Source organism: Salvia miltiorrhiza, chromosome 2 (genome assembly GCF_028751815.1).
Source record: "Salvia miltiorrhiza cultivar Shanhuang (shh) chromosome 2, IMPLAD_Smil_shh, whole genome shotgun sequence".
NCBI classification, from domain to species: Eukaryota; Viridiplantae; Streptophyta; class Magnoliopsida; order Lamiales; family Lamiaceae; genus Salvia; species Salvia miltiorrhiza.
In genome coordinates this window covers 72,442,307-72,464,614 of record NC_080388.1, presented here as the reverse complement: position 1 = coordinate 72,464,614, position 22,308 = coordinate 72,442,307, and the positions used below count along the sequence as shown (strand labels likewise).

General features: G+C 34.6%; 2 protein-coding genes across 6 annotated transcripts; one reads left to right on the top strand and one right to left on the bottom strand.

The window, feature by feature from the left end:
• Nucleotides 1–4,210: 4,210 nt before the first annotated feature.
• Nucleotides 4,211–5,728, bottom strand: LOC131009080 (xyloglucan endotransglucosylase protein 7-like). The gene is made up of 3 exons (XM_057936285.1): nt 5,259–5,728; nt 4,925–5,118; nt 4,211–4,828 (listed from the first exon to the last, which is right to left on the bottom strand). The coding sequence occupies exons 1-3, from the start codon at nt 5,535–5,537 to the stop codon at nt 4,435–4,437; spliced, it is 867 nt and encodes a 288-aa protein (XP_057792268.1). The 5' UTR covers nt 5,538–5,728; the 3' UTR covers nt 4,211–4,434.
• A 3,564-nt stretch (nt 5,729–9,292) lies between these two features.
• LOC131009079 (phosphatidylglycerophosphate phosphatase 1, chloroplastic/mitochondrial-like) lies at nt 9,293–13,227 on the top strand. 5 transcript variants are annotated; one of them, XR_009096396.1, is made up of 6 exons: nt 9,336–10,178; nt 10,261–10,338; nt 10,493–10,566; nt 10,677–10,784; nt 11,840–12,614; nt 13,001–13,227. XR_009096396.1 is itself a non-coding variant. In XM_057936283.1 (5 exons), exons 1-5 carry the CDS (start codon nt 9,539–9,541, stop codon nt 11,951–11,953), a joined length of 1,014 nt encoding a protein of 337 aa, XP_057792266.1. In that variant the 5' UTR covers nt 9,293–9,538; the 3' UTR covers nt 11,954–13,227. The 5 variants fall into 5 exon arrangements, 3 of the variants coding, with proteins under 3 accessions (XP_057792266.1, XP_057792265.1, XP_057792267.1); XR_009096397.1 differs by lacking the exons at nt 11,840–12,614; nt 13,001–13,227 and adding exons at nt 11,257–11,357; nt 11,451–11,805; XM_057936283.1 differs by having other exon boundaries at nt 9,293–10,178; nt 11,840–13,227.
• The last annotated feature ends 9,081 nt before the right edge of the window (nt 13,228–22,308 follow it).

Here is a 22,308-nt window from a genome sequence, read left to right as displayed (position 1 = left end):
TTTCATTGATCTTTCATGGATCTTTCACGAATCTCTAACTAATGTTTGAATCGAATTGCATAAGATAACAGAATGGATATCATTACTATTAATCTACTATCTTTCTTAATTATTTTAACTTTTAAAGATATTTTAGTAATTTAATATACACTTCATTACTTTGTATTTATTTAAATTTATAAGATAACAATATTTGCATAACTTAATTTTAAATGCGTTGCAATGAACTAGTATTGTAAAATTGTTAAAGTGTGTATATATATATATATATATATATGTATATATATTATTACAAAGTTTAACTTCTAATGATAGTTTAGAAATTATGATATCCTTAATTAGATATGTGATCATCAATTGAAAATCAAATTTACTTATCAATCGATAATGTAATTGCGCATCACTTTATACAGCATCTTCTTTAGCTTATGCTAGAATCTTTAATCTTAATTGGAATCCAATAAATTAATTTCTTTGCATCTCTTCCGCAAAGGAAATAGCTTTAATTGGATTGCCTTTGCCTGCCATTTGGTTGCTACGTGCTATCTCAAATAATAATTTTTTACACCTTCCTCTCCCTACTAGCTTTTAGGTTTTTGAAAAAAAATGGTTGAGTTGATATTTTATTCTATTCAAGATTATAATTTTCTAGCTAGCTAATTACTATCACTTTATTTATACATCTCGAAAATAACGTAATTAACGAATTCTAAGGTACTCCCTCCGTCTCATTACTTTTGGGTAGAGAAATTAAGAAATGTGTAATTAGTAGATAAAGTGGGAATTGGTGGAAATTATTTAAATATTAGGTATAGAGGGAAAATATGTGTTGCCAAAAAAGAAATGAGACATTTGTAATGAGACATCACATAATGAAAAATGAGATATTTGTAATGGAACAGATCAGAGAGAGTATTTCTAGTTCTAGAAAATTATGTCAACTTGCCACGTAATCTTAAAAATTTGTGTCTCTTCAACCCAAAAAACAAAAAACTATGCTCCACATATATGAATAATATGAAACATAATATTTACCATAAGTTGCAGTTTTCAGTTTTCACATTATGAAATTCAACCGCGTACGATACAACCTATATAAAATCTTGAGACTGCTTTTGGGTTTTTGCCATTTTGTCACACATTTATAAGGTCATGCAAAGGCCGGCGTTAGATATATATGCAAAGGGATCTCACAATTATTCATTTCATTTTGCAGCTTATATAATTCAAATTAATTAATATGCCCTCTTTATATAGCAACGGCCTCAGTCTCACCTATAATTGAGACGATCAATTTTGTCAATGACATGTACTTTTTGAGTCATGAAATTAGCTCGCGAGACGCGTCGTCAGAAGCCAAGTTTCTTATATGCATTGATGATAGGTTGATTTTAATTCACTACCATATATTATCATCATGTTTTTATGTGTGTGTGAAAACTAGTTGTTTTTTTCGTCCCAATTGACCATTTCTCTCCATCAATTTGCTTAAAAAGTGTGACTGTAACGTATCAATAATTTTTTATTTGAATTACAATTACAAAATGTATCTAAATATAATTAATCCGCACGCAGGAGGAACCTCAACACTACACAACTATGGAAAAGCTATCGCATGCAGGCGAGAATACAACACCAACTAAAAGTGGGAAAACATATTGAACCCAAGACCTCTCACAAATGAGAGTCTCTGGGTGCTCCAGTTTTGCGACTAGAGCAAGGTCTCATTGGCGTAACATATCAATAATTAATTAAGTTTATATATATATATATATATATATATATATATATATATATATATATATATATATTTGGTAGCTAGCATTTTCAATTACTCCTAAGTTAATTAATACTCCATCCGTCCCGGCTTTTGGTATCCAGTTAAGAACGGCACAAGTTTTAATAAAGTGATTGATGTGTTGTGAGTGGAAAAAGGGTACCACATTTTATGTGAGAGTTAAAATAATTAAAGTGGAGTAAGAGCCTCACTTACTTTTACCAAAAATAGAAATGAATACTAAAATGTGGGACGGCCAAAAAAGAAAAGTTGGATACTAAAAGCTGGGACGGAGGGAGTAGTAGCTTTTTCCTGTTTTTATTCTTATTTTCATATATTTTTGCAGTAATATTTTTCTCCTTTTCCTTTAATTAAGCTTCAAATCTTTGTATATATCATTAATCAATTTGAAATTAATTAATTATTACGAGACAAATTACTTAACCCATACTACAATTAGAGTATTAATGCAAAACTAATCCTAGACCACAACTTTAATTCAAGTAGATATAGCTAGACATTCAACAACTTTAATATATATATATATATATATATATATGGGAGGGATCTATAGAGAATCCCACATTAGTAGAGAATAAAGAATTGATCTACACCATTAGATCTACTAAATCGGACGGATTAAACTTATTGAAATATTTAGTCAACAAAAACGTGTAGCATTAAATGCATTTAATTATTAATGATCAGAAGGTGTTATTAGGAAATTTACACACGAAGATAAATATGGTAGATCACGGTTTCTTCGGACTTTCATCTTCTCTTCGATTTTTTTGGTGTACATTAGGGATATATATACAGACAAAATTCATATTTCCGGGCGAGCGCCGCCGCGCCTGGCGTGCACTGTTAACCAAAGATGGCCGGATTCTCGCACAGACGAACGCTCAGGCACCGCCGTAGCAGTTTGATTATACTGAAAATTTCCATTGTCTTCTCTGTACATATTCGATTAGCGGCGTTCGATCTAGGATGTCACGCTCTTTAACTTGTGTTCACATCTATGTGTGAACTTGTATAACATTTGTTTTTATTCAGAAAATTTGTATTGTTATTCTATATCTTATATGACATATTCATTAAATACGAATCGCGTATTAGTGTATAGATTTGGCATGGATAATTTAAACTATCAATGTTTTGATGGAAATAGATAATTTAAACTATCAATGCCGCCGCTGCCTCCCTTTAGATATTTGTTAAATTTTTAAGAGTTGGACTTGGGTGAGGGCACCCGCATGGGATGTCAAGCTCTTCAACTGTATTTCAACTTTGTTCAGTATAATATTGTCCTTATTTGCATGAAAATGATTTTTATTGGGTCCGTATTGAACAATATTCGAATACGATATATTCATGAATAATCCTACTTTATTCAATAAAAAATTTTTATTGGGTCCATATTGGTCATGTCATATTTGTTTATTATTCACAATTTATGAGTATCATATAAATTATTCAACAAACTTTGTTCCTTATTCACATAAATATGATTTTTATTCGATAAATCTTGAACAAAATTCAGATACGATTATTCATGAAAAATGGTACTTTATTCAACAAAATAGTTCTTTATTCACAATTTATGAGTATCATATAAATTATTCAGCAAACTTTATTCCTTATTCACATAAATATGATTTTTATTCGAAAACGATATATTCATGAATAATGTTACTTTATTCAACTAATATTTTTCTTATTCATAATTTATGAGAAACAGTTACGTTATTCATCAAATTAGTATCCGTATTCACAAAAATATAATTCTTATTTTGGTACGTTTTGAACAATATTCAAATACAATATAATTATTTATTATCATACAAATAACCAAATTAATATGTACAGGTTTTGAAATAATGAAAAAAATAAAATGCTACATGAATTACTAAACACAATAACAAACCAAATAAAATTTCATAAACAAAAAAAACAAACCAAATAAAATAAATGAAAACGAGAAAACAGAAACAAACACTACAACTAGTTAAGCACATACAATAAAATCATAAAAAAAAAAAAATTAATTCGAAACATACAACAAGTTCAAGAAAAATCAATAAATATATCAAAAACAGAAAAAATTAAAAAATATATATAATTCGAAAAAAGGACGAATGATTAAGAAATAAATACTATATAGAAGTAATGATGGATATCTTCATAATTAAATCCAAAAAACAATGAGATTCGGTCAACCTAAATTTACGGGAGACGGTTAATTAAAAAAAAAAACAAAATTACACAAATGGCCTTAATGGAAAAAACGGATGACATTAAAAGGAATTGATATTGACCGTGAGATCTAATAAATCTGATGGATCACATTCATTCTTCATTCTCTCTACATTTAGCATTCTTTTTTTATCCCTTCCCTATATATATATATATATATATATATATATATATATATTGAAACAACATTACAAATCCAATTCTCATTCCAGAACCAAAATAAAGTAAAAAATCAGTTCCCACATTAATTTGCCTTTGCTGTTTACCTAATCAGGTACCTCTTATTTTATACATATTCAAATCAATCAACAATTTTTATTTTTATTTTTTCCAAATTAAAGTGAAAACTCGAGCATGGATGATCCACGGCGGCCGGAAAACTCGCAGTCAAATCTCGAAACCTAAAACCTCGGCAACTTGCATTCCCTCGGAAGGCCTCGAGGAAACCTTATAAGATCGGCGCAGTAGTTGTAGATCATATACTTCTGTTGGATCCATCGAATTCGGTTCCGTCCATTTCCGTCGAGCCCCTGCGTCTGCCATGGCTGTCCGGTCAAATTTCCGTTGCAGGAGTTGCCGGCGGCGCTCACCACGCAGCCCACGGCGTTGTATTTCGCGTACGACGCCGTGAAGGGCGCCTTGCTCCAATCCGTCTTCACCCTGCCGCCCTGCGTCGCCCAGTCGTCCGCATTCCACAGGCTCGCGTACACCCTCATCGCCTGCCCCGCCGGGAACGAGACCCCGTTCGCCGCGTAGTTGTTGAAAACCCTAATCGGGATGTTGTCCACCATGTAGCTGTAATGCATGCACCAATTAGTTTATTTGTTTGTTTTTAACGCGAGTATAGAATGACATCATTGAAAATTATGTAGTACGTTTGACTATTCTTACATTATGCGACTAGGGTTCCAGAGAATAGTGTACGTGTGGAATGCGGTGGTTGGGTCGAACCAAGGGCGGAATTGTTGCTCCCTATTCCCTACTCCTTGGGTATAAATGTTGGTGTGGATGGTGTAGGGCTGCCCGGACGAGTTTCCCAAGAACTCGAAGTCGATTTCATCGTGATTCGGGCCTTGAGACGATAACTGCAGTGAAATACGAAATAAAACATTATACGAGTGGCATATATTAATGGACTAGGGAAGTTAATTATAGTGAAATACGAAATAAAACATTATACGAGTTGGTCAGTGCAACTCGTATAATGTTTTATCATCGAACATACGAAAAACGTGGTGACGGTGCCGGCGGAGTTCCCCGGTACGAGCTTGAGCTGCACGTCGAACCTAGCAAACAAGTATGCATTTTTGGACTCGAAGCCGGAGCCGGAGATGTTGTCGAGCGACAGCGTGAGAAGCTGACCGCCGTTGAGTATCCGGGCACGGGGGCCGCCCCACGTGATGCTGACGTCTTGGTCGAAGTTCCCGGCCGACGCTGCGGCGAAGAGGAAGGCCGTGGCTGCTAGAACATGGAGAAGTTTTGCAGCCCTAATAGAAGAATTCATGGAAAAGAATTCTTCTCGCTTTTTGTCTTTCTAGGTTTTGAATTTTTTTATTTTTTCCCTCCTAATTGTTTCTTGTTATTGTGTTTGTGGTAGTAATTTAGGTTGATATTATATATAGAGAGGGAGAGAGAAATGATGGCATAGTTGACATTCTTTGGAGTAGTGATCATCGACGTATCTGAGGGAGGAAGAGTTAGGAAAATTAATTAACAACTGCAGACAGCTGGAAGAAATTAAATTGTCTGAATTAGTGTTTCATTTATCAGTCAATGTCAAATACTAGTATATATACAATGTATTCTGCCTTTAATAAAACTTAGTAATATGAAAATTTTCTACATATATGTTAGTATGTGATAAGGAATGATCATATATATCTTGTGTTTGAATATTATTATGAAGTATTAATCTGACATGTATATAGATGCCTGACTAATTACTTGCATCTATAAAACGAAATTAATATATAAAATAAATATTATTGCCATATAGTAAATTTACCACTTTGAAAAATCAAAGGTCATAATTGTACGTAGCCTTCTTTCTGTTTAATGTAGATAGAATCCAATTGAAATTAGCTATAGTCGTTTTCTAACAAACAATGCTGACATCGACCTTCACCGCGTAATTAAATCTAATTTATTTAAATAAGTGACATTTTTCTTTACATTATTCTTCTTATTGGAGGTAACGATCGAGGGCATTAATTAAAATTTGTACAAATTGGGCAGATATAATTCAATTTTCGGTTTGTGTTACACTTTAGGTTCTAAAAAAAGATGGAAAATGTAGGATAGGGCAAATTTTATTTTCCGAAGAATTAATGAAAGTGTTATACTCCATATGACCGTCAAACTAAGTTGAGATATAACTCTTTTAATTCGATAGTAAAGAATTTCTTATTAAGAAAATAATAAAGACGTGTTTATATTTTTTTTTCATGTTTTGAATGTAGATGTGAAAAGGCGACTGAAATAATTTGTTAAAGTCTTGGAGGTCCAAACACGTCCAGCTGCTTAGTATATCTGCAAATTGCATTTCCTATATATAGTATAATAATTTTTATTACATTTATTTACATTGGTAGAATAAATCAAATTTGGTTAAGGCGCGATGAACCTTTCTGCTACCAGTCTTTTTATTTTTTTTTAATATATATATAGAGATAAATAATCATATAGTTAAAAGTCTAAGATAGTGTAGTATTACATTTCACCTGTTGATCTTGTTTATTTAATAGTTTTTTTTTTGCATTTTTTAAAGTTCTAAATGAATTTTTATTAATAAGAAAAGTATAAACATATTTTTTACGTTTAATAATAAAAATAAAAATATATACTGTTAAGTATTAAACGTATATCGTTAAACACACAAATATATATTTAAATAAAGAATAAAATTTACAATTTTCTGGAGCTATTAATTTCTATAAAAATATGCATTATTAAACACGTAAATGCATATTAATAAACAGACAAATGAATAGACAAAGACCCTAAAAAAAATAGACAAATAAAAAAATTTACTATTTTTTGAAATTGATAATATGAACATATTAAACGATGGCGGTTTCAGTAATTTAAAATTAAGAAATTAATTCAATTCAAACTGATCTATAAAAAGTGAAATTGATTTGGGCGTAACACTAGTTTATTTGATGAGACTTGAGAGTGTGATATGAAGCCTCTCCTGTGCGCAGGGGCACAACACATTTTCTGCACAATATCATGCCGTTTCGACAAGATATAAATTTAAAAGAAATCTTATTCGAATTGATTATAACTTTGATATATATATATGATGGAATAAATTACAAGCAATTTAAATTTAGGAATATTTCCTTTATTTTTTTTTTATTTTTTTTGTGAGAGCATTTCCTTTAAAGTTTTGATAATGTCTTTTATGGAATTATTTGAACTTATCTGACTAGGAGAGAAGCGAATAGGATGTGAAAGACATCTTTTTTCCACTAATAAAAAGATAAATGATAGTTACTTGTACAAACCTCATTTTTTTTTTCATAGAATAATATTATAATATTTTTTATTTTGGTGGAATTTGAAGGAATTTGGGATTCATTTGAACTTAGAATGAATTAGATCAACATTCGTTTATATATTATACATTATTTTTAATTAATAAATAAAATTTCATTTATCATAATTTCCAACGTTTATATATTATAGTAAATGTAGCGATCCAAATATTTTTTGACGTAGGAGTATTTTGTTTCTTAAAACTTGTTTCAGAAATTTTAGATTTTTGAATAATGTGTCCTCTCTTTATTTCATAATTGCATCGATATTCTTAAGCATTTCATGAAATGAGGTCAACTATATTGTATTACAACATTGTTCCTAGACTTATATTTATATTTAAGAGTTTATTAAAAATTTATCATACTTAAAATTATCAACCTTTCGATCATTAAGATTTACGGTACATGTATTATCTCGGTGGATGAATGCAATACTTGGGTCCGCATCCCAAATTAAACGAAATTTTTATTTATTTTTTAATATAATAAATTTAACATCAGATGCATTAAATTTTACAATAAATACAATAATCTTAGTGACTCTCACGTTCTTATGAAAATTGTAATTTTACTAGAGCCACACCATTCGTATGTATACTCTTTACTCAAAAGACGATGTTAATTAGTAGAGCATTAAATATCTTTATTATATTTTGTAATGTACAGCTATTTATTTCTTAATAAGAACATTCCGAAAAAATAGAAAGTATTATTCATAGAAAAGTAATAAAAACAATGATAATATTATTAATTATAAAATTATTCGTAACGTCTAACTTCAATAAACCCAAAATATTTTGTACGAATATAGTTCTCAAATTATAATTTAGTTGAAAATAATCAACTGCGTACCGTAAATTTAAGTATTTACATTTTTTCATTCTTCAATATACTAATTAAACATTTTTCTTTTTGTAAACTATTGTAGATTATAAAAATAAAATTCACGGATCACACCCAAATAAACCGAGTTACTCCACTATTCCTACCAACACCACCAAATCAGTGTTTCATTTCAAAACTAGAACGTCCATTCGTGCGATGCACGACGAACATTGAAATTAACGATATATTAAAATAAATATAAAATATATTCTAAAAATAAAATAAAATAATTCACGTCACTTATTCAATAAAATCTTGAATTTAAAAATTATATTAACAACTTTGTATAAAGTATAATAAAAATTATTCAATAAAAAAAATTAGCATTTACACATTATTATTATAGAGTTACGCGTCATAATAAATATTTTCATATACAAACATAAATAAAAAGTTATAAAATTTTAATGAAAAAAGAGAAAATAAAATATTTTAAAATTTTCATAACGTATTCATTTTAAATTTATTTTTGATGTTTTTATACAATAGTATTAAATTTAAGGTGTATATTGAAAAAAAATCATGAATTAAATTTGACAATATTTACAAAAGAATTAAATTATGAAAAACTAAAAGAAAAAAAGAATGAAAAAATTGATGGAAGAAGAGAGGGAAAAGATGGAGGGAAAAACTCATCTTTTATATATTATATAGATAGATAGATTAACACCAAAATTATGTAAAATGTTTAATTTTATCCTCATAAAATGACCCACTTCCATAGTAAACGAATTTTATAATCGACTGCACTTATTCGGTAAAATATAAAAAGAGCAAAAAAATTAAAAAAAAAAAAACGTGTCTTTTAAGGCTTTAACGATAAGACTAAGATGAAAATATGTGGCTAATAAAATGTAAGCCTCAAAATGTGATATTTCTCAAAAAAAATGAAAGCCTCAAATTGAGATTTCGAGAAGCCCAATGGACCTGGAAGCATTCCGCCATGGGTAGGTTCAGAATTCAGATGCCTTGGATTCTTGGCTTCACCTCCATTTCCCAAATTCGAGAATTTGTAGCTTTGCAATTTTCACCATATACAATATATATTTAAGCGCAGAAATTCCATGTTAATTTAATTATGCAATCCACTTCAATTTCTTCTTCATGGCACACTTGCTGCTACTATCCTGTTCCCAATAATATCTTCCACCACAATCCCCATCATCGTATTCCTAGCAAGATCACGATCAACTCGAGGCCTCGAAATTCCCAGTATACAAATCATAACGTTGTCGCACTAACCGCCACGCATAGTTGCAGCAAAGAACAAGAAAGCAAGCAGAAGCATAATCATCAAGAAAACAGCGAGTTCCTGCAGGATTTTTGCTCTTCCGCCGAAAATCAGGAGCCCCATTTCGGGGAGGGTGAAAGGGAGCGGGGATTTGGGGTGGATAATCAATCAGGCATTTCTTCGAACATGGGGTGGGCTGAATTGAAAGCCGCATTAGGGCAGCGGATTAATTTCGAAGGCATCGCTTGCTCCTTTGGGATTTTCTCGAAAGACAAGCAGTTAGCGATTCCACATGTTGGCGTGCCTGATATCAGGTACATTGATTGGGCTGAGCTGAAAAATAGGGGTTTTCAAGGTGTAGTGTTTGATAAGGATAACACTATCACTGTTCCTTACTCTTTGAGCTTGTGGGCGCCTCTTGGACCGACTATTGAGCAGTGTAAATCTTTGTTCGGCTCGAATATCGCTGTTTTCAGCAACTCTGCGGGTAATTTTTGTTGAAACGATTTGGGGATTTTTGGTTAGGTTTCATTTGTTTGCTTAATTAAGTGTGTGGTTTTTTGTTTTAGGGTTGTCTGAGTATGACCCTGATGGTAGAAAGGCTGGAGCTCTGGAGGATGCAATTGGCATCAAAGTCATAAGGCATAGTATGTTTTATCATTCTACTCCCAAAGCCTCTATCTTTATAATTCTGTGTATTAATTGGGTTTAGCATTAAATGATGTCGAAAAGTTGTTGGATTTTTGGTGATGTTGGACCACTTAGTGAGTTTGTTGCTTTTGTTTGTTCAAATTATCCCAGAGATGAAGAAGCCTGCAGGAACAGCTGAAGAAATTGAAAACACCTTTGGCTGTGAATCCTCTAGACTCATTATGGTGAGATCCCATCTCGTGATTGTTTTTGCTTCTTTATCATGATATTTCTTTTAGGGTTTGCTTAAAAATTTGGACTGTTGATTATAGTATGTTGGGTATGCAAATTCTAGGTTGGTGATCGGCCTTTCACAGATATTGTTTACGGGAACAGAAATGGTTTTTTGACAATACTGAGTGAACCACTTAGTCATGAAGAGGAGCCTTTGATTGTGAGGCAGGTTGGTCACTTCAAATTATTTTCTTGTCTGTGCTGCCTAAGAGCTCTGATTGATTGTGATTTGCAAGTTAGTCGAATATATAGAGCTGTAGATATGAGTTTTAATATTAACTTTTCTTTTGGGGCATGGCTGACAAATTTTGTAACTCATTATGTTGCATCCGTGTTCAATAGCTGTTTTGTCATTCGAGGTGATATTGGAGCATTGTTTTCAACTTTATAAACAGAGAAAAGAACAATATTGGAGGCTAATAAAAAAATCTTTAGATTAGTATCATCTGGTGCTTAAAAGTAAAACTTGTAATTAGCATAAATATACTTTTTTAGTAACATAATAGTATATAATAGATGCCTTAGATAGTTAAATGTTAATTGTCTTAAAAAATAGTGAAAGGGTTGGTTTGGCTAAACTCCATCACTTGCATCAATATTACCATAATCCTGCTGAAACCAATCTTTGTTGTTGCTGAAAGCTGAGAATATGAGATTATCGTGTTAGGGGAGGCATGATGGCTGTGGTTTTGGTAACTTTTTGGCAGCAGATTGATTGCAATAACCTATAGCATGCCCAAAGGTTGAAATGCCTATGTTCTCATTTCCTTAATCACACCATAAATTTTCCCGCTCTGGAGTCTGAACTGCTGCCGTCATTGGCTTCCCCTGACAGCTCTTACTGGCCACTTGAGGGATATAAGAAATAGGATCCGCAAAGTTATTGCAGATTGCATAACATTAAGGATAAGGAAACTGTTTGTCATTCATGGGCAGGTGAATGTTCAAAGCGAAATATTATCATAACTTCACTTCTTTCACACTCTTGTACATTGTCAAAGTGAAATGGAATTTAGGTTTATTATCTGTTCTTTCACTCTTATTCTCTCCCTGTTCCCGGGTTTGGAATGAATGAACGAACAGAAAATTGAAAAAGACACACACACACACACAGTCTATTGCACTTGCACTAAGCTTGAAACCCTTTGTCCATGTATTGCTTCATACTACTTACTTTCCAAAACCTGTACGTTTTGAAATATGTTGACAAAAGAATTTACGCAGGTGAGGCTGCTTGAAGTGGCCCTTATTCAACGATGGTCGAAAAAGGGTATAATGCCTATCAGTCACAAGCTAGTCCCGGATCCAGCAAAGTGTGTTAAGGATGTACCCATCTGAAAATTCTCGTTAATAATGAACAGAAAAGATCATTCATTCTTTATATATTCTTTTTTTTGTCTTTGAAAAAATATTTTCTTGAATTGGCAGGATTTAGGCAAATTGTCTAATCAGCTTTGCTTGAATCTCAATGAGTTAGTTACCTGAAGGACCAAGGTTAATATCACGCACAGTTGCTAAAAAACCAACTTAATGTCTTAAACCTTAAACCTCGTATCAATTAGAGAGTGCTTTTAGAATGATCATAAAATATATCAGTAATGTGCTTATTTACCCATACTAAGATCATAACATAATATCTTCTGCTGCGTTTAAGTGTTGAGGCGTAATCAAACGTGTGAGTAGGTTGACCAGTTACTGTTTCCTTCTATTTCTATGGTTTTAGTCATAAGTAATTGGAATTGTTAGTTAATGTTGGAACTTTTCTTTGTTTGCAATGCTTCTCAGATTGTTACATGAGTGTATCTGTTCATTAGCTGAACCATATCATATGTGGTTTTAGACTCTCAACATACCACATCTTAGCCATGTGGCTATGTAGATTCTACTGTGTTATTCTTTTCAGACATAGCAGACTCATGAGCGAAATGACCAAGAGCGTGAAAAATATAGCACACGAGATGTTGCTTCTTTCTACTTGCTGAATTGCCTTGTGCTCCAGGTTATAATCTGTCTCTTTGGACCTTTCACTCTCGTTGCCCTTCTTTCAAGTTGTCTTGAAGATACCAAATGTCGTTGTGAAGGTGGATTGAATAACATCATATGCTCTACTTGTTAGGAAAAGTTGGATAGGACTTATGCTTGAAAGTTGTTACTTGTTAGTGAGACTGACTTGATTTAAGTTTCTCCATGGTTGATATAGTTTAGAGAATATCATGTTGCTTGTAAGTGTGAAACCCAGCTACTCGTATTTCTCTAAGATCACTACGCGGTTGGGATTTCGTGTGTGTACACGAAATCTTTCTTTCTTTTAGAGCTTACAAGAACTGAATCTTTCTTCTTCTTTTTTCATAGTTTATAAAAGTTCTGTTTATTCTTCCTCTGCAGGTCTTGTATAGAGCTTGGTAGTGCCCTTTCTATTCTTGTATAGTTTGGTAGTGTCCTTTTCTATTTATGTATTTCCATTTCATCTTCTAATTATGATCTTCCATATATACTGGGGATTACTCTTCCCTTTTGTTTATTTATTTTGAGGAAAGTTAGGTGGTGGGGCATTTATTCCTCTGCTTGAAATCACACCTTATAAAAATTAACACAAATTTGAATTTCTTAAATCTCATCGAGACTTTTATTCTGCTTTGTTTTTGTATTTTTTTGTAAATATTATGACTGCCTCTAAATCCGATGCAGTAACATTTGTCTAAAATAAAAATACTTCCCAAGCCATGGTTATGGACCTCGTGATTATGGGTTATTACTTCTTGGTAAAGGATTTGTCACTTTTATATGAATTTTGTAGTTGTAATTGTAATTGTAATTGTAACATCAATTATAAAATCTTGCAATTACAACCTCTTCAATTTCAATAATAAAATAGTAATCGTCTTTGTAGGTAAAATTAAAAGAATTATTAATTAGGGCTCGTTTAATTAAGTTTGTTACTTAAGCTAGCTACAAACGAGCTTGACAGAACTTGTGAGCAAGTTCATTAAGCGATTTAACTTGAAAATAAAAAGAATTATTCAGTAGACACAACTTCTAATTTTATAATATGATTAATCATAATTATATAAGCCTCCATTTAAGCTTATTTGTCAAATAAAATTCTGTTACTATGAAAGAAGAAAATAAGTAGCTAAGAGTCTCAAAGATCACAAACCGAGCTCTTGATGCTAGCCCTTGTTAAAACTTTCTCGGTAAAAGTTTAGTTAAAAGAATATCGATGTAGAAAAAAGAGTATTTGTGTAGTTGATTTTTAATAGTAATATATTGTATTATTATGTACAAAATAAATTAAATTTGAAATAAAATAATTGGTAATTAAATGTGAACCTAAATTTTAAAAACAAATCATCTAAGCTTGATTAGTGAAAGAGCCAAGTTTGAACATGATAATATTTAACTTGACTTGGCTTGATTGCATTCTAGATAAAATAGTGTCATTTAGTTTACACATCGAATAATTTTTTCTGGAAAAAATATGAATATTGTAACTGCAATCTTTTAAAAATTATGTAAAAATACTATTGGGTTATTTCTGTCAATTAGTCCAATGATGTTATTCAGAACAAATCCAATGTACGTCAAATACATTGATTAGTTTCGATAAAAGAAAGCGATATAAGTAGGGGCCCTCTAAAAATCATGTAAAAAATACAAATTTTAGATAAATATTTCTGTCAATTAATCCAATGAAGTTATTCAGAATAAACATCAAATAGATTGATTAATTAGTTTCGATATAAAAAAAAAAAAGAAGAAAGGGATATAGGTAGGGGCTCCAAAATTACAATTTGCATCAAGTCCAATGTACCTCAACTCATCTTACAAAGAAGACTTAAACCCCTATATTATTGTTCAACTCAAAAAGAAAAAAAAATTATAACATGTGGGAATAGATGGATGAGCACGTTTATAGGATAGCTACCAACAAATCAAATTAAAGCCCTAACCCAAATGAAGACATTTGAAATAGTAATTAGAGCTTATATTAGCCAATTAGATAGGCATAATTGTCATTTAAATCTCAATCGATGAAATTTAATTAGTACGCTGATGATTCTTCACGGCTAGCAATAATTATATCAAGCACGAAATTAAATTCTGATAAACAGTAATTCATTTCATTAGGTGGTGTAAACTAATCCCATTTTGTAGGTTTTGACAAGTTAAAAATGATTTAGACGTTAAGTATTAAAGATGGTTCATGGGTGAAAACTCATAATTATTGCATTGCATCCATTAAAGATAGTTCATAGGCGAAAACTCATAATTATTGCATTGCATCCATGCATTAAAGATAATAAAAGTTAAGTCTTGTAGGTTTTTTCTTTTTTCTTTTTCAACATTAATCCTACTTTTTTCTTATTTTTGCAATCTATCCAGTTGGATCTGATCCGTCGATTTCAAGTTAACTCGACGTTTCAAATCGCACATACTCCCTCCGTCCCACGAATCTTAACATATTTTTCTTTTTGGGCTGTCCGACGAATCTTGACACATTTCCAAATAAGGTAATAATTATTACTTTCTTTTTCCTATTTTATCACTTTTATACTTTATTAACTACACACTTAAAACACTAATTTACAACTCCTTAATTTCCGTATCGAAACAAAATCTGTCAAGATTCGTGGGGCGGAGGAAGCACCATTTAATAAGTAGCTTCGAAAAAAAGGGAAAAGAGAAAGTCATATACATCAAAATTGCAACTTCGGAAAAAAAGAAAAAGAAAATCTTTACTTTTTAAACAACGTAAGATAAATTTTTTTTTCCATATATAAGAGGCTGAGACATTAATTTTGAAGCCCCATTTAATAAGTAGCTTCGAAAAAAAGGGAAAAGAGAAAGTCATATACATCAAAATTGCAACTTCGGAAAAAAAGAAAAAGAAAATCTTTACCTAAACAACGTAAGATAATTTTTTTTTCCATATATAAGAGGCTGAGACATTAATTTTGAAGCCCATCATGACTCCACATTTCCAAAGTCACTCGTGTGTGTGAGAGAGAGAGAGAGAGAGAGAGAGAGAGAGTATTTTAATGTTAACCATCATTATCAACAAGGAGACAACTTATTGAACCTTAAACATCATTTTCAATAGAAGGGTATGTTGGAAATATGGTTTTAATGCCATATCTGGAAATTATTATTTAATTAAATATTTATTATTTAATTAAAATAATGATTGGATGTTAATCTACATCTCGAGTAGATCAACGTGATATACTTGAAGTCTCAAAACCGATTTCCGATGAGTGAGATATTGTATGTCAAAGTTTGGATGTTGAAGAGGGAAAATAACATTTATGCTATGTTATCCCACATTGGAAAACATAGAGATGTTTTTCATGTATAAGAATAGCAAAGCACATGGAGTTGATAAATTGACTTGTGGGCTTGCTAGTGGGCTTGATCTAAGTACTAGCCTCGCGCGCACACACACACGCGCGCCGCCGACGATCGATCGATCGGACGGACGACGTCGTCGTCGTCGCCGGACGGGCGGGTCGGGTACGGGCCGCGGCCAAGGACTTGGACTTGGATCTTGGTGCTTTGGGGTGGTGTTTGGGGCCCAAACTATTTTTTGGACCAACTCCACTGGGCTTTTTATTTATTGAACTATTTTTTGGACCAACTCCACTGGGCTTTTTATTTATTGGCCCAACAGAATTTATTTTGGCCCAACAGAATTTAATTCCCAAGCCCAGCCCACTTCAGCAGCAACCCAGCCCACACAGCAACAGTTGTCAGCAGCAGCAGAAGGTGCAGTAGCAGAAACACGCCTGCTACGACTTCTGCATGCGTATTCAATTTTGCAGCTAAGTTTTCTTCAATAGCTGCGCCCACCGGCCACCTCTTCAACGTTTACAGCTTCCAGCCACCGGAGTTGAATTCAATGAATTGAATTCATACTCACCACATGCCTATAAATAGGCCTATGGAGAGCATGCAGAAAAAACACCACAAAAAATCCTGCATTCTGTCATTTACAAACAACTCTCTCTGCAAACACTTGTGCTCAGTTCTTGATCCTATTTAGTTCGCCGGAGCTCGCCGGATTGTGGTGCTACATCCGACGAGACGTAGTCGTTTTACCTTTGGGGAAGATACGCCAAACCGAAGAGCACTACCGGGGCGATAATCTTCTTGCGGGAAGAGATTCATCTCGACTCGACTTTGTTTATACGTATAATTTATTTATACAGTGTATTTCAGTTGTAGCAAATTATTTGAGTTGTAATTTCTCAAATTATTTACTTTGTAATATTCTCAATTATTTTGAGTCGTAATTTCTCAAAATAAATATTTTGTAATATCTCGATCGTGTACCCGGTACTAACAATCGCAAGAAGATTATTTCTCTGCCGTTGATACACGTTCGAGAAATGGCTCACACCGACGTCAATATGGATGGCTCCACCACCTCTGCAACCATCGGTTCAACCACGTCATCAATATTTTCCTCGTTTGCATCAACGGGGGCTTCATCGTCAACATCTAGAACTATTGGTCTTGCCGAGAAACCATCAACGTTCTCAGGCAAGAACTTCAAATATTGGCAAGAGAAGATGCTATTCTACCTCACAACCGTGGGGTTTGCCGGATTCTTAATGGAGGATAAACCTCCAACCCCGAGTGAAGGGGAAGGGGAGACAAACCAAGAAATTCGTGCCGGATATATGAACTGGTGTCGCGGCGACTACTTGTGCCGTAACACCGTTCTCATGTCTCTGGACGAACGGCTCTACCGTGTTTTCAAGGTTCATGAAACCGCGAAACAATTGTGGGAGGCCCTTGATCTGAAATATCAAGTGGACAAGGCAAATACTACCAAGTATATTGTCGCCAAATGGTTGGAATATAAAATGGTCGACTCCCGGCCATTGATGGACCAAGTGGAAGAGTTCCAAAATCTTTCACATGAGGTTCAAGCCGAAGGGATGCCCTTGGCGGATGCATTGCTCGTTGCAATCATCATAGAGAAATTACCTCCTAGTTGGAGGAAATTTCAAAACCTTTTGAAGCATGAGCGCTCGGAGATGTCCGTGCCGATATTAATATCCAAGCTTCAAATGGAGGATCACGTGAGAAGTCGTGATCAAAAGGGAAAAGCTTCAATGGAGGCAAAGGCCAATCTCACCGAGAAAGGCGGTCCCTCCAACAAACGTGGTCGCCCTAACCCTAATAATAAGGGTAAAGGGAAGCAAGGCGGACATCAACCATCAAAGTTTGATGGTGTATGTTATAATTGTGACAAAAAAGGTCACATGGCTAAGGATTGCCGCAAGCCAAAGCGGAAGAAAGCAAATGGCAACGTGAACAACGTCGAGAAGGACTTCGACGATTGGAACCACGATGACTTTGCTGCCATGATCTCCGAGGTGAATCATGTGGACAACCCGAACGCTTGGTTCGTGGACACCGGCGCTACCGTCCATATATGCATAAATCGTGAGTTGTTCCACAACTACAAGGAAGTGGAAAACAAAACGATAATGGAGGCGAGCGAGCGGACATCCAAAGTCCTTGGCATGGGAGATGTGATTCTTCAACTCACGTCGGGAGTGGAGATCACATTAAAAGACGTATTACACGTTCCAACTGTCCGAAAGAAATTAATTTCGGGCTTTAGGCTTACGAATAAGGATTTTGAATTGTTTTTCAAATCTGACTATGTTGTAATACGCAAGTGGGGAAAATTCCTAGGGAAAGGCTATGCCTCCGAAGGACTTTTCAAACTTGGTGTAAGAGCTTGTAAGCCTGCCAAGGCTAAGATCAATAAAGATGCAACAACCTCTTCTGCTTACTTGATTGAGTGTTCTGATTTATGGCATTGTAGACTTGGACATGTTAATCTAAATGCTATAAAGAGATTAGTAAAAATGAATTTACTAAAAGTTGATGAATACAACTCACAAGAAAAATGTGAAGTTTGTGTTGAAGCCAAAATGGCTAAGTTACCGTTTAAATCGGTAAAAAGGAGCACTCAACCTTTGGAACTTATTCACACCGATGTTTGTGATTTAAAGTTCGTGCAAACTAGAGGTGGCAAGAAGTACTTTATCACCTTTATAGACGATTGCACAAAGTATTGTTACCTTTACTTATTGAAAAGTAAAGATGAGGCTATTGAAGTTTTTATAAACTTCAAAAATGAAGCCGAGAATCAACTTGGATGTCGAATTAAGATGGTTCGAAGTGATAGAGGTGGAGAGTATGTAGCTCCGTTTGCTGAATTATGCAACGAAAGTGGTATAATCCATCAAACGACGGCTCCTTATTCACCACAATCTAACGGCGTTGCTGAACGCAAGAATCGAACTCTTAAGGAGATGATGAATGCCTTGTTGATTAGTTCAGGATTACCCCAGAACATGTGGGGGGAAGCTGTCTTAACGGCCAACTATATCTTGAACAAGATTCCACTCAAAGGGAAAGATGTAACTCCCTATGAGCTATGGAAAGGAAGGAAACCTTCGTATAAATACCTCAAAATGTGGGGGTGTTTAGCCAAGGTAGAAGTACCTTTACCAAAGCAAGTTACAATAGGACCTAAAACGGTGGATTGTATCTTCATTGGTCATGCACTTAATAGCAGTGCCTATCGTTTTATAGTGCACAGATCGGAGATACCTGATATACATGTTGGGACAACGATAGAATCAAGGAATGCTATATTCTTTGAAAATATCTATCCTAACAAGGATAAAGGTACATCGAACTCTAATGATGGAGTTGATGGTGATGCTACAGGTTCTAAACCTATGGAAGTAGCTAGTAATTCTACTCAAGTAGATGATGCCACGGGTTCTAATCATGTACCACCTAATAGGAAAAGACCAAGGTCTAAACCTATGGATGTAGAACCGAGACGTGGGGAACGAGTTAGAAAAGCTAATGTCTATGGACCGGATTATGTTGTCTTGATGCTAGATGGCGAACCGGTGACGATTAAAGAAGCTATGTCTGGCTCAGATGCAGCTCTCTGGAAAGAAGCCATCGATATTGAGATTGATTCCATTATGCAGAATCATACTTGGGTGTTAGTGGATCTACCACCTGGAAGTAAAGCTTTAGGATGCAAATGGATCCTAAAGAAGAAGTACAAATCTGATGGTACTATAGATAAGTACAAAGCCCGACTTGTCGTTCAAGGTTTCAGGCAGAAAGAAGGGTACGATTTCTTCGATACCTATTCACCTGTGATCAGACTAACATCTATTCGGATGCTTCTCGCTATTGCTGCCTTGCACAATCTCGAGATTCACCAAATGGATGTGAAAACTGCGTTCTTGTATGGCGAGTTGGAAGATGAAATATATATGAAGCAACCTGAAGGGTTTGTAGTACCTGGGCAAGAGCACAAAGTATGCAAACTTCAAAGGTCTTTATATGGGTTGAAGCAAGCACCGCTTCAATGGCATTTAAAATTTGACAGTGTAATGTTGTCAAATGGATTCAGAATCAATGAGTGCGATAAATGTGTCTACATTAAGAATTCTAATAACGGATATGTTATTGTTTGTCTTTATGTAGATGACATGCTCATCATGGGAAGTAATTCCCGAGTGATTCAAGAAACCAAAGGCATGCTAAGTAAAAATTTTAGCATGAAAGATATGGGCTTAGCTGATGTTATCCTTGGAATTAAAATTCTAAGAAGACCTGATGGTATTACTATAACACAATCTCACTACGTTGAGAAAGTGTTAAAGAAATTCAACGCTTTTGACAAGCCAATAGCTAAGACACCATGGGAACCTAATGTGCATTTGAGTGTACACAAGGGAGAACCTGTTGACGCGTTAGAATATGCGAAGATTATTGGGAGCCTGATGTATCTAACAAATTGCACTCGTCCCGATATAGCATGCTCGGTCAACAAGTTGAGCAGCTTTACAGCTAACCCTAGTAATGAACATTGGAAAGCTCTTGAAAGGGTTTTGAGATATTTGAAATATACTCAAAACTATGCGATTCATTATACTAGGGAGCCCTCTGTACTTGAAGGGTACTGTGATGCAAATTGGATATCTGATGCCAAAGACTCGTTTTCAACGAGCGGTTATGTATTCACTGTGGGGGGTGGTGCTGTGTCTTGGAAATCCAAGAAGCAAACATGTATTGCTAGATCGACCATGGAATCAGAATTCATAGCTTTGGATAAAGCTGGTGAAGAAGCCGAGTGGCTTAAAAATTTCCTCGAGGATATTCCATGTTGGTCGAAACCTGTGTCGTCCGTGATAATTCATTGTGATAGTCAAGCTGCTATCGGACGAGCACAAAATCATTTGTATAACGGTAAGTCGAGACATATTCGTCGACGTCATAATACCGTGAGACATTTGATCACTAGTGGAGTTATCTCAATTGATTATATAAGATCAATTGATAACATAGCGGATCCTTTGACAAAAAGTATCCATCGAGATCAGATGTATAAACTGTTAGGGGGAATGGGTTTGAAGTCCACAAATTAAGGATAATCATAGTGGCAACCCAACCATGATGACTGGAGGATCCCAAGAACTTGGTTCAATGGGACAACTAAGCTATGAAAATCCGTGTGTTGAACACTCGAATTGCCTATTCCTTGTAGAACAGTGAGTGTTCGGAAACCTGCACGTGGTGAGGTTAAGTCTTTGACTTTTAATGACTCTAGAACTCCTCGAAGAGGACAAGTATAGCAGGATACTTGAGTTAAGAGTCACCTATGTAAGTGTGAAGTGGGGCCGCTTCGATTGAAACACTTATGAATCCAAAGAGGTGTTCCAAGGCCAGTAATGGACACAAACGTGAGAACGAATAAGGATTGAAGCAATATTGTGTCAATATTATTGACTAAGTATACACCGAGGAGGACTAGTTCAAGGAACACAATCCACTAGGCCGCCGGTATACTCGATAATATTGACTATGGCAGGTTCAAAGCCACAAGCTACCTTTCCAAATGCAATGTTGTATCTTAAGAGGACTGAGCTAAGTGTTTGTATACTTTCGCATACTGTTTTCTCACTCATGTGGGGGATTGTTGGAAATATGGTTTTAATGCCATATCTGGAAATTATTATTTAATTAAATATTTATTATTTAATTAAAATAATGATTGGATGTTAATCTACATCTCGAGTAGATCAACGTGATATACTTGAAGTCTCAAAACCGATTTCCGATGAGTGAGATATTGTATGTCAAAGTTTGGATGTTGAAGAGGGAAAATAACATTTATGCTAGGTTATCCCACATTGGAAAACATAGAGATGTTTTTCATGTATAAGAATAGCAAAGCACATGGAGTTGATAAATTGACTTGTGGGCTTGCTAGTGGGCTTGATCTAAGTACTAGCCTCGCGCGCGCACACACACGCGCGCCGCCGCCGCCGACGATCGATCGGACGGACGGACGGACGACGACGTCGTCGCCGCCGGACGGGCGGGTCGGGTACGGGCCGCGGCCAAGGACTTGGATCTTGGCAATTGGTGCTTTGGGGTGGTGTTTGGGGCCCAAACTATTTTTTGGACCAACTCCACTGGGCTTTTTATTTATTGGCCCAACAGAATTTATTTTGGCCCAACAGAATTTAATTCCCAAGCCCAGCCCACTTCAGCAGCAACCCAGCCCACACAGCAACAGTTGTCAGCAGCAGCAGAAGGTGCAGTAGCAGAAACACGCCTGCTACGACTTCTGCATG